The sequence below is a fragment of the Oncorhynchus mykiss genome, chromosome 8, assembly GCF_013265735.2.
Source record: "Oncorhynchus mykiss isolate Arlee chromosome 8, USDA_OmykA_1.1, whole genome shotgun sequence".
Taxonomy (NCBI): Eukaryota; Metazoa; Chordata; class Actinopteri; order Salmoniformes; family Salmonidae; genus Oncorhynchus; species Oncorhynchus mykiss.
Genome location: NC_048572.1, coordinates 21,175,625 through 21,186,880, shown reverse-complemented (window position 1 = coordinate 21,186,880; position 11,256 = coordinate 21,175,625). Strand labels below are relative to the sequence as shown.

General features: G+C 50.7%; 1 protein-coding gene across 2 annotated transcripts in view; it reads right to left on the bottom strand.

Annotated features, from left to right (window-relative positions):
* The window catches only part of LOC110529585 (centrosomal protein of 85 kDa-like), an 87,042-nt gene that overhangs the window by 43,230 nt on the left and 32,556 nt on the right, over positions 1–11,256 (bottom strand). For both annotated transcript variants that reach the window (XM_021611926.2, XM_021611924.2), the window contains exon 3: positions 184–983. In XM_021611926.2, coding sequence (XP_021467601.2) covers positions 184–983 — 800 coding nt within the window. The remainder of the gene's footprint in view (positions 1–183; positions 984–11,256) is intronic.

Sequence of the window (11,256 nt, the reverse complement as noted above, 5' to 3'; positions counted from 1 at the left end):
ATGTTTCTATCGTGTTATTGACTGTACGTTTGTTTGTGTAACTCTGTGTTGTTGTTTTTGTCACACTGCTTTGCTTTATCTTGGCCGCAGTTGTAAATGAGAACTTGTTCTCAACTGGCCTACCTGGTTAAATAATGGTGAAATACATTTTTTTAAATGTACTTCCTCATCCCCTCCTCTCACCTGGTTGAGCTCGGCCTCCTGACGCAACCTCTCTCTCTGCTGCTGCTCCTGTTGCCAGGCCGACAAGCCCCCACATAGCTCTGTCCCAGGTCCGGGAGGCCGGTACTCCATCTGCTCACTCAGCCACATCTGGGTCCTCACCGCCGGCTGGATGGGGGACCCTCCTACTGCCTGGTGGCCCAGTGGTAGGCCCCTCTGGCTGGGTACCGTCAGCCCGACGCCAGGGTGCTTGGTCTCCGGTAAGGCACTGTAGGTCAGGTCTAAGGTGTTGGGTTTGAGCGGGGATGAGCAGGCCGAGTGAGAGTCTGTCTTAGTACTTAGGGGGTATTTGTACCGGGCCTCAGCCCCTGGGGAGCGCAGGTGGAGCCCTTGGGACAGGTAGGGTTCTGTGGGGCGCAGAGGGTCCTGCCTGTAACCGTAGAGCATGCCTCTGTCCAGGGAGCCGTGGGGGTCAGGGCGGTATGCTGCCCGTCCCACGGGGCTGGACTTCTCCTGGACGCTGAGGCGGGTGAGGGAGGACCAGCGTCGGACGGGCCGGGGGTCCTTCATATCCAGGGGGCTGTCGAGGGGCGAGGGCAGCTGGCAGGAGGACCAGGGGCTGACGGGCCGGGGGTCCTTCATATCCAGGGGGCTGTCGAGGGGCGAGGGCAGCTGGCAGGAGGACCAGGGGCTGCCCCCAGGGCAGAGAACCGTGCTGAGCTTGGAGCCGGAAGAGGGCGAGGGCATGACGTGGGCCGTGGGGAGGGCACCCTGGGAGCGCAGTGGCTGGAAGGACAGTGTGGTGCTGGAGCCAGATTGGTCTGAAGGACAGGAGAGAGGGAACGAGAAAGACACTTAGAGAAGCAGAACAGTATGTGTGGACTATCTTACTTATTCAAACTACATACATTTCTACAACAAAATGAACACAACTTTATTGGAATTGCAGACTTTGGGAACAAAGGAAGTGCGTCGGAGTGATTCTTCTAAACATTGTACTGCACAGTGTGTCCCAAGAACCATTTCATACTTCTTACTGGGCATTATGTTTTCTGAAAGGCGTCCTGGTTCATAAAAGGCTGCAGTAGGTCTAACTCATATACTGTTCTCTCTGCTACTGCAGGGCAAGCGGTACACCAGGTCTGGAACCAACAGCACCCTGAACAGCTTCTATCCCCAAGCCATAAGACTGATAAATAGTTAGTTAAAGTTACCAAGTAACCAATTAACCAATTTTACACTAACAAGTTTTTTCACATACGCTGATTCTGCTATCTACCCTGTTGCCTAGTCACTTTATCCAATATGTACATATCTACCTCCATTACCTCGTACCCTGCACATGGACTGCTTCTGCTACTATCTGTTATCTACCCTGTTGCCTAGTCACTTTATCCAATATGTACATATCTACCTCCATTACCTCGTACCCTGCACATGGACTGCTTCTGCTACTATCTGTTATCTACCCTGTTGCCTAGTCACTTTATCCTATACGTACATATCTACCTCCATTACCTCGTACCCTGCACATGGACTGCTTCTGCTACTATCTGTTATCTACCCTGTTGCCTAGTCACTTTATCCTATATGTACATATCTACCTCCATTACCTCGTACCCTGCACATGGACTCTGTGCTGGTACCCGTGAATACAGCCAAGTTATTGTTACTCATTGTGCATTTATTCCTTGTGTTATTATTTATACATTTCTCTTTGTTTCTCTCTGCCTTGTTGAAGGGCCCATCAGTAAGCCCATCACTGTTAGTCTACACCTGTTGTTTACAAAGCATTTTACAAACACAATTTGATTCATAGGACACACACACACACGGCCAGTCACACACACTTAGAAACACCGTGGGGAAACGAAAGGTTGTGCCTATGGCTGCCTGGCTGAGCCATTGTAAACTACCAAAGCAAGACATATTAGCTCCCCAGTTCACATCTGAAAATGAATGATAGTATAATATCTTAAAGCCCCATTCTGTAATGAATAGGAAGAACCCTATGGACTAGTACTACTGTAGACCTTAGCACTAAAATACAGCCGCTAGTTAGCCATGAGTACGCCAGGAGGAGTGGACTCCAAATCAAAAATCCTTTCAGCCCATTACATCAGCACATCATGGGAACCATGCAACAACCCATGACCCATATCCATCTTTCATCATGTACAGAAATAGACAAATATAAAGGCATCAAAGCCTCCAGCAGGGCTTCCGTGCATCTTATTAAAACTAGAGGACTCTGCAATGCAGCAGAGCAGGAATGTACTGTTGCAGAAGTACTGTAAGTAGCCTGGCTTTGTTTGGGGGGGAAAGGGAGAGGAGAGTAAGCCACAGAGACAGGGAAAGTCTGGAAGCTGGGGCAGAGTGGGTGGACAGTAGCTTGGTCTCAGCTTCGGGCCAACTTCTTTGTCATTCCTTGTCATGCCTTTATATAGAGAAATACAGTTGTCATGGTGACATACACCACAGGACTGAGCAGTTGGTTAAACTAAAGCACATTGATCTGCCACCAGATGAGGAGGACAGAGGACCTGTCTGATGGTGACAGGTCAGGGCAGTCCTCCAACATCCCCACAGTCCTCCAACATCCCCACAGTCCTCTAGTACAGGCAGCAAAGAACTGCTCCTGGCCAACACAGACCCCTGTGTAATTTCCCTTCAAATGAATCTCAATGATTGATGACCAGAAAAACAGAGAGTCCAAAGAACCTCTGCCAAAAAAAAGAGCATTGCAGGGAAGGATGCTGACTGTTCTGTACCCTGACAGAGATGCTATGGAGGAGGAGCCATCCAGACAGGGCGGTGACAGAGATGCTATGGAGGAGGAGCCAGCCAGGCAGCGCAGTGACAGAGATGCTATGGAGGAGGAGCCAGGCAGGGCAGTGACAGTGCTGCTATGGAGGAGGAGCCAGCCAGGCAGGGCAGTGACAGTGCTGCTATGGAGGAGGAGCCAGCCAGGCAGGGCAGTGACAGAGATGCTATGGAGGAGGAGCCAGCCAGGCAGGGCAGTGACAGAGATGCTATGGAGGAGGAGCCAGCCAGCCAGGGCAGTGACAGTGATGCTATGGAGGAGGAGCCAGCCAGGCAGGGCAGTGACAGTGATGCTATGGAGGAGGAGCCAGCCAGGCAGGGCAGTGACAGTGATGCTATGGAGGAGGAGCCAGCCAGGCAGGGCAGTGACAGAGATGCTATGGAGGAGGAGCCAGCCAGGCAGGGCAGTGACAGAGATGCTATGGAGGAGGAGCCAGCCAGGCAGGGCAGTGACAGAGATGCTATGGAGGAGGAGCCAGCCAGGCAGGGCAGTGACAGTGATGCTATGGAGGAGGAGCCAGCCAGGCAGGGCAGTGACAGTGATGCTATGGAGGAGGAGCCAGCCAGGCAGGGCAGTGACAGAGATGCTATGGAGGAGGAGCCAGCCAGGCAGGGCAGTGACAGAGATGCTATGGAGGAGGAGCCAGCCAGGCAGGGCAGTGACAGTGATGCTATGGAGGAGGAGCCAGCCAGGCAGGGCAGTGACAGAGATGCTATGGAGGAGGAGCCAGCCAGGCAGGGCAGTGACAGAGATGCTATGAAGGAGGAGCCAGCCAGGCAGGGCAGTGACAGTGATGCTATGGAGGAGGAGCCAGCCAGGCAGGGCAGTGACAGAGATGCTATGGAGGAGGAGCCAGCCAGGCAGGGCAGTGACAGTGATGCTATGGAGGAGGAGCCAGCCAGGCAGGGCAGTGACAGTGATGCTATGGAGGAGGAGCCAGCCAGGCAGGGCAGTGACAGAGATGCTATGGAGGAGGAGCCAGCCAGGCAGGGCAGTGACAGTGATGCTATGGAGGAGGAGCCAGCCAGGCAGGGCAGTGACAGAGATGCTATGGAGGAGGAGCCAGCCAGGCAGGGCAGTGACAGAGATGCTATGGAGGAGCCAGCCAGGCAGGGCAGTGACAGTGATGCTATGGAGGAGGAGCCAGCCAGGCAGGGCAGTGACAGAGATGCTATGGAGGAGGAGCCAGCCAGGCAGGGCAGTGACAGAGATACTATGGAGGAGGAGCCAGCCAGGCAGGGCAGTGACAGTGACGCTATGGAGGAGGAGCCAGCCAGGTAGGGCAGTGACAGTGATGCTATGGAGGAGTAGCCAGCCTGGAAGGGCAGTGACAGAGATGCTATGGAGGAGGAGCCAGCCAGACAGGGCAGTGACAGAGCAGTCCTTCTGTCAGCCCTCCTCATGTCAAATTATTCATTAGTGCCATTCACATGACATCCCCCAAATGCACATGCCTCACGACCGCAATGTTGTCAAATATGTGAAAATGGCACTGGGAGACACATTAAATGATCCATTATGATTTTATCCTTTGTCGAGTTATAAGGTCAATCAACTTAAAAGATTCAGCAATATTTTGAAAGCAACGTTAGTTCAGAATGGAGGTCAATTGCACTGGTTTACAAGCTGTACTGAAGTAGCCTACTTGGACTGATTTGTACTGAGACCCTGTTGTCATGCCACCCAGATTCCATTGGTGGGTTTTCAGTTCTTATGGATTCAGTTCCCGCTCACCTTGAGCCCCGGGAAACCTTTAGGTCAGGGCGCACATATAGATACTGGCACGCGGCTAGTTGAGGTTCTGACAAAGTGCTCCTTTGTTAGTGTGTATCAGAGCAAATGCCAGAACAGCTGGAGGGGCTGGGGGTTGAGGAGAGGGGTAAACAGAACAGCTGGAGGGGCTGGGGGTTGAGGAGAGGGGTAAACAGAGCAGCTGGAGGGGCTGGGGGTTGAGGAGAGGGATAAACAGAGCAGCTGGAGGGGCTGGGGGTTGAGGAGAGGGGTAAACAGAGCAGCTGGAGGGGCTGGGGGTTGAGGAGTTATGTAGCCAGAGCAGCTGGAGGGGCTGGGTGTTGAGGAGAGGGGTAAACAGAACAGCTGGAGGGGCTGGGGGTTGAGGAGAGGGGTAAACAGAACAGTTGGAGGGGCTGGGGGTTGAGGAGAGGGGTAAACAGAGCAGCTGGAGGGGCTGGGGGTTGAGGAGAGGGGTAAACAGAGCAGCTGGAGGGTTGGAGGGGCTGGGGGTTGAGGAGAGGGATAAACAGAGCAGCTGGAGGGGCTGGGGGTTGAGGAGAGGGGTAAACAGAGCAGCTGGAGGGCTGGAGGGGCTGGGGTTTGAGGAGAGGGGTAAACAGAGCAGCTGGAGGGGCTGGGGGTTGAGGAGAGGGGTAAACAGAGCAGCTGGAGGGGCTGGGGGTTGAGGAGAGGGGTAAACAGAGCAGCTGGAGGGATGGGGGTTGAGGAGAGGGGTAAACAGAGCAGCTGGAGGGGCTGGGGGTTGAGGAGAGGGGTAAACAGAGCAGCTGGAGGGGCTGGGGGTTGAGGAGTTATGTAGCCAGAGCAGCTGGAGGGGCTGGGGGTTGAGGAGAGGGGTAAACAGAACAGCTGGAGGGGCTGGGGGTTGAGGAGAGGGGTAAACAGAGCCGCTGGAGGGGCTGGGGGTTGAGGAGAGGGGTAAACAGAGCAGCTGGAGGGGCTGGGGGTTGAGGAGAGGGATAAACAGAACAGCTGGAGGGGCTGGGGGTTGAGGAGAGGGGTAAACAGAGCAGCTGGAGGGCTGGAGGAGCTGGGGGTTGAGGAAAGGGGTAAACAGAACAGCTGGAGGGGCTGGGGGTTGAGGAGAGGGGTAAACAGAGCAGCTGGAGGGCTGGGGGTTGAGGAGAGGGGTAAACAGAGCAGCTGGAGGGCTGGAGGGGCTGGGGGTTGAGGACATATAGCCAGAACAGCTGGAGGGGCTAGGGGTTGAGGAGAGGGGTAAACCGAGTAGCTGGAGGGCTGGAGGGGCTGGGGGTTGAGGACTGACGTAGCCAGAACAAGTCATTCTGGTTATGAGACAGCACATTCCACACAGGACCGGCTGCCACTCAAATCCCTTTCTCCAAGTCTCACAGAACACTTCCTCCCCTAGCCGGCTGTGTGCAATAACCTGGTCTGGACGCGGTTATTCTAAACCAGACATCCAGACCACTAACACAGCCCCCTACAGGCAGTCTGGAAGGCGTGTTGGCTCAAACTGAAGAAGACACAAGTCTAACAACCTGGAAAAGGCATTCAGTATGTTAACACTGACAACCATCTCTGACAGCCTGATGATGCTGCCATGTACAGTAGTTGATGGTAACTGATATGATAGTGGGCTACCAGGGAGCAACCACAAAGAGAAAACAGCACCTAGTGGTGACAGGATTGGTGGCCGGGAGGATGTGTTCAGGACAAAGGGAGGAAAAATAAAGAAGAGGATTTGGCTTTTACAAGTTTGGGAGTTGCATTATATTTTTAAACGCTGCCAATAAGCTTGTTACTGGAGCAAAATCACCAAAAAAATGATTGTGAAAGGCTACACAGAGTTCTGAGGCCCAGCAGGCTTGAATAAAACTTGATGAAATACCTGGGCCTTATCAAGAGTGATTTCAGATGTTATTTACTGTATGAAATCAAAGCGGGGCAAGAGCCCCACACACACACACACACGCACGCACGCACGCACGCACGCACGCACACACACACATTCTAACAACTGTTATTCATGACACAATAAAAAAGGAGGTCTGTTTTCCACCCTTATATAGGTAGGGAGGTAGTAACTGAAAAGTCTAGTTAAACTCCAGACTGGGGTTTAATGCACCCAGAACACACTCATCTGGTTCTGATTTCAATTACGGCAGAAGAGGAAAAACAGGCTAAGAGAGAGAGAGATTGGAGAAAAAGACAGAGAGAGAGAGAGAGAGAGAGAGAGATTGGAGAGAATGACAAGAGAGAGATGGAGAGAAAGACAGAGAGGGAGAGAGAGAGATTGGAGAGAAAGACAAGAGAGATGGAGAGAAAGACAGAGAGGGAGAGAGATTGGAGAGAAAGACAAGAGAGAGGGAGAGAAAGACAGATAGAGGGAGAGAGATTGGAGAGAAAGACAGACAGAGAGAGAGAGATTGGAGAGAAAGACAGAGACAGAGAGAGATTGGAGAGAAAGACAGACAGACAGAGAGAGAGAAAGACAGAGAGAGGGAGAGAGATTGGAGAGAAAGACAGACAGAGAGAGAGAGATTGGAGAGAAAGACAGAGACAGAGAGAGATTGGAGAGAAAGACAGACAGACAGAGAGAGAGAGAAAGACAGATAGAGGGAGAGAGATTGGAGAGAAAGACAGAGACAGATTGGAGAGAAAGACAGACAGACAGAGAGAGCGAGCGAGCGAGCGAGCGAGAGAGAGAGAGAGAGAGAGAGAGAGAGAGATTGGAGAGAAAGACAGAGTCAGAGAGAGAGAGAGATTAGAGAGTTGGACAGAGAGAGGGAGAGAAAGACAGAGAGAGAGAGAGATTAGAGAGTTGGACAGAGAGAGCGAGAGAAAGACAGAGAGAGACAGACAGACAGACAGACAGACAGACAGACAGACAGACAGAGAGTCTGTAAGAGTGCACTGCAGTGGATTTGGCTTTGGCTGCAGTATTCACGCAAAAATATAGCGCTGTGCAGTACTGCTTTGGCGAGAGACAGAGACAGAGAAAATCCTCTGCATTATCATTAACATCAGACTCGTACATTTCCTCAATGAAAACAATGTACTGAGCAAATGTCAAATTGGCTTTTTACCAAATTACTGTACAACAGACCATGTATTCACCCTGCACACCCTAATTGACAACCAAACAAACCAAAACAAAGGCAAAGTCTTCTCATGCTTTGTTGATTTCAAAAAAGCCTTCGACTCAATTTGGCATGAGGGTCTGCTATACAAATTGATGGAAAGTGGTGTTGGGGGTAAAACATACGACATTATAAAATCCATGTACACAAACAACAAGTGTGCGGTTAAAATTGGCAAAAAACACACACATTTCTTCACACAGGGTCGTGGGGTGAGACAGGGATGCAGCTTAAGCCCCACCCTCTTCAACATATATATTAACGAATTGGCGCGGGCACTAGAAAAGTCTGCAGCACCCGGCCTCACCCTACTAGAATCCGAAGTCAAATGTCTGCTGTTTGCTGATGATCTGGTGCTTCTGTCACCAACCAAGGAGGGCCTACAGCAGCACCTAGACCTTATGCACAGATTCTGTCAGACCTGGGCCCCGACAGTAAATCTCAGTAAGACCAAAATAATGGTGTTCCAAAAAAGGTCCAGTCACCAGGACCACAAATACAAATTCCATCTAGACACTGTTGCCCTAGAGCACACAAAAAACTATACATACCTTGGCCTAAACATCAGCGCCACAGGTAACTTCCACAAAGCTGTGAACGATCTGAGAGACAAGGCAAGAAGGGCATTCTATGCCATCAAAAGGAACATAAATTTCAACATACCAATTAGGATTTGGCTAAAAATACTTGAATCAGTCATAGAGCCCATTGCCCTCTATGGTTGTGAGGTCTGGGGTCCGCTCACCAACCAATACTTCACAAAATGGGACAAACACCAAATTGAGACTCTGCACGCAGAATTCTGCAAAAATATCCTCTGGGTACAACGTAGAACACCAAATAATGCATGCAGAGCAGAATTAGGCCGATACCCACTATTATCAAAATCCAGAAAAGAGCCGTTAAATTATATAACCACCTAAAAGGAAGCGATTCCCAAACCTTCCATAACAAAGCCATCACCTACAGAGAGATGAACCTGGAGAAGAGTCCCCTAAGCAAGCTGGTCCTGGGGCTCTGTCCACAAACACACCCTACAGCGCCCCAGGACATCAGCACAATTAGACCCAACCAAATCATGAGAAAACAAAAAGATATTTACTTGACACATTGGAAAGAATTTACAAAAAAACAGAGTAAACTAGAATGCTATTTGGCCCTACACAGAGAGTACACAGCGGCAGAATACCTGACCACTGTGACTGACCCAAAATTAAGGAAAGCTTTGACTATATACAGACTCAGTGAGCATAGCCTTGCTATTGAGAAAGGCCGCCGTAGGCAGACATGGCTCTCAAGAGAAGACAGGCTATGTGCTCACTGCCCACAAAATGAGGTGGAAACTGAGCTGCACTTCCTAACCTCCTGCCCAATGTATGACCATATTAGAGAGACATACTTCCCTCAGATTACACAGATCCACAAAGAATTCGAAAACAAATCCAATTTTGATAAACTCCCATATCTACTGGGTGAAATTCCACAGTGTGCCATCACAGCAGCAAGATTTGTGACCTGTTGCCACGAGAAAAGGGCAACCAGTGAAGAACAAACACCATTGTAAATACAACCCATATTTATGCTAATTTATTTTCCCTTGTATACCTTAACCATTTGTACATTGTTAAAACACTGTATATATATAATATGACATTTGTAATGTCTTTATTGTTTTAAAACTTCTGTATGTGTAATGTTTACTGTTCATTTTTATTGTTTATTTCACTTTATATATTCACTTTATATATTATCTACCTCACTTGCTTTGGCAATGTTAACACATGTTTCCCATGCCAATAAAGCCCTTGAATTGAATTGAATTGAGAGACAGAAAGTGATGGGGAACTAGGCCTGTAGAAGCCTGGGACTGGTAGTATTCAGCTCCCCAACCCCCCACAACTCACAGATTTGGGGAAAGCTTCCTTACGGTGCTCTTGCTTCTAATAATCACAATCAGAGTCATGGTGTCCCAGATACGGGTCCCTGTACACACGGCCAGGACGGCTCTTTCTTGTTCCACGCCCAGTTACAGTCAGTAACAGTCAGCTGTAGAATGTAGAGCTAGATAGAGCTAGATAGAGCTTGATAGAGCTAGCTAGAGCTTGATAAAGCTTGATAGAGCTAGATAGAGCTTGATAGAGTAAAATAGGAGTACTGCCTCCTCCATCTTAGAGGATGATGAGGTTTGGGAAGGAGGAAACAAATGTAATGTTGGTTGAATGCATTCAGCTGTGCACCTGACTTGGTATCCTCTTCCCTTTCCCTCTCTGTACAGGCAGAAAGGTACAGGACTCACCCCCTCTGCCTCTCGTGCCCCAGCAGGGTCACAGCGAGCCACCCACCCAGGTCAGTGGCCTTTCCCAGCAACCCTGCTCACTGCTGTTCGACAGACTGTGACAGTCTCTGGGGGCAGCAACGATCCCACACTGTGATCTAGCCAACACAACAGTATGGTGGCTGTACAGTGGGGGTATGGTGGCTGTACATTGGGGTATGGTGGCTGTACAGTGGGGGTATGGTGGCTGTACAGTGGGGTATGGTGGCTGTACAGTGGGGTATGGTGGCTGTACAATGGGGTATGGTGGCTGTACAGTGGGGGTATGGTGGCTGTACAGTGGGGTATGGTGGCTGTACAGTGGGGTATGGTGGCTGTACAATGGGGTATGGTGGCTGTATAGTGGGGTATGGTGGCTGCACAGTGGGGGTATGGTGGCTGTACAGTGGGGGTATGGTGGCTGTACAGTGGGGTATGGTGGCTGTACAGTAGGGTATGGTGGCTGTACAGTGGGGGTATGGTGGCTGCACAGTGGGGGTATGGTGGCTGTACAGTGGGGTATGGTGGCTGTACAGTGGGGTATGGTGGCTGTACAGTGGGGGTATGGTGGCTGTACAGTGGGGGTATGGTGGCTGTACAGTGGGGTATGGTGGCTGTACAGTGGGGGTATGGTGGCTGTACAGTGGGGTATGGTGGCTGTACAGTGGGGGTATGGTGGCTGTACAGTGGGGTATGGTGGCTGTACAGTGGGGGTATGGTGGCTGTACAGTGGGGGTATGGTGGCTGTACAGTGGGGTATGGTGGCTGTACAGTGGGGTATGGTGGCTGTACAGTGGGGTATGGTGGCTGTACAGTGGGGTATGGTGGCTGTACAATGGGGTATGGTGGCTGTACAGTGGGGTATGGTGGCTGTACAGTGGGGTATGGTGGCTAGATGGTATACTCGGTACAGGACAGGCCAGGTGTGGATAACAATGAGACAAAAATGACAACTGATATGACAGTTGGGTGGTGATGGTGATGATGAAGAGTGATTCTGAAAGAGAAGGTTACGTCGTCATCATTGTAAATAGAACCCTGCTGTGTTCCACCAGCCAGGCCCTGCTGAGCAACCACACACGTCTACTAGCCAATCC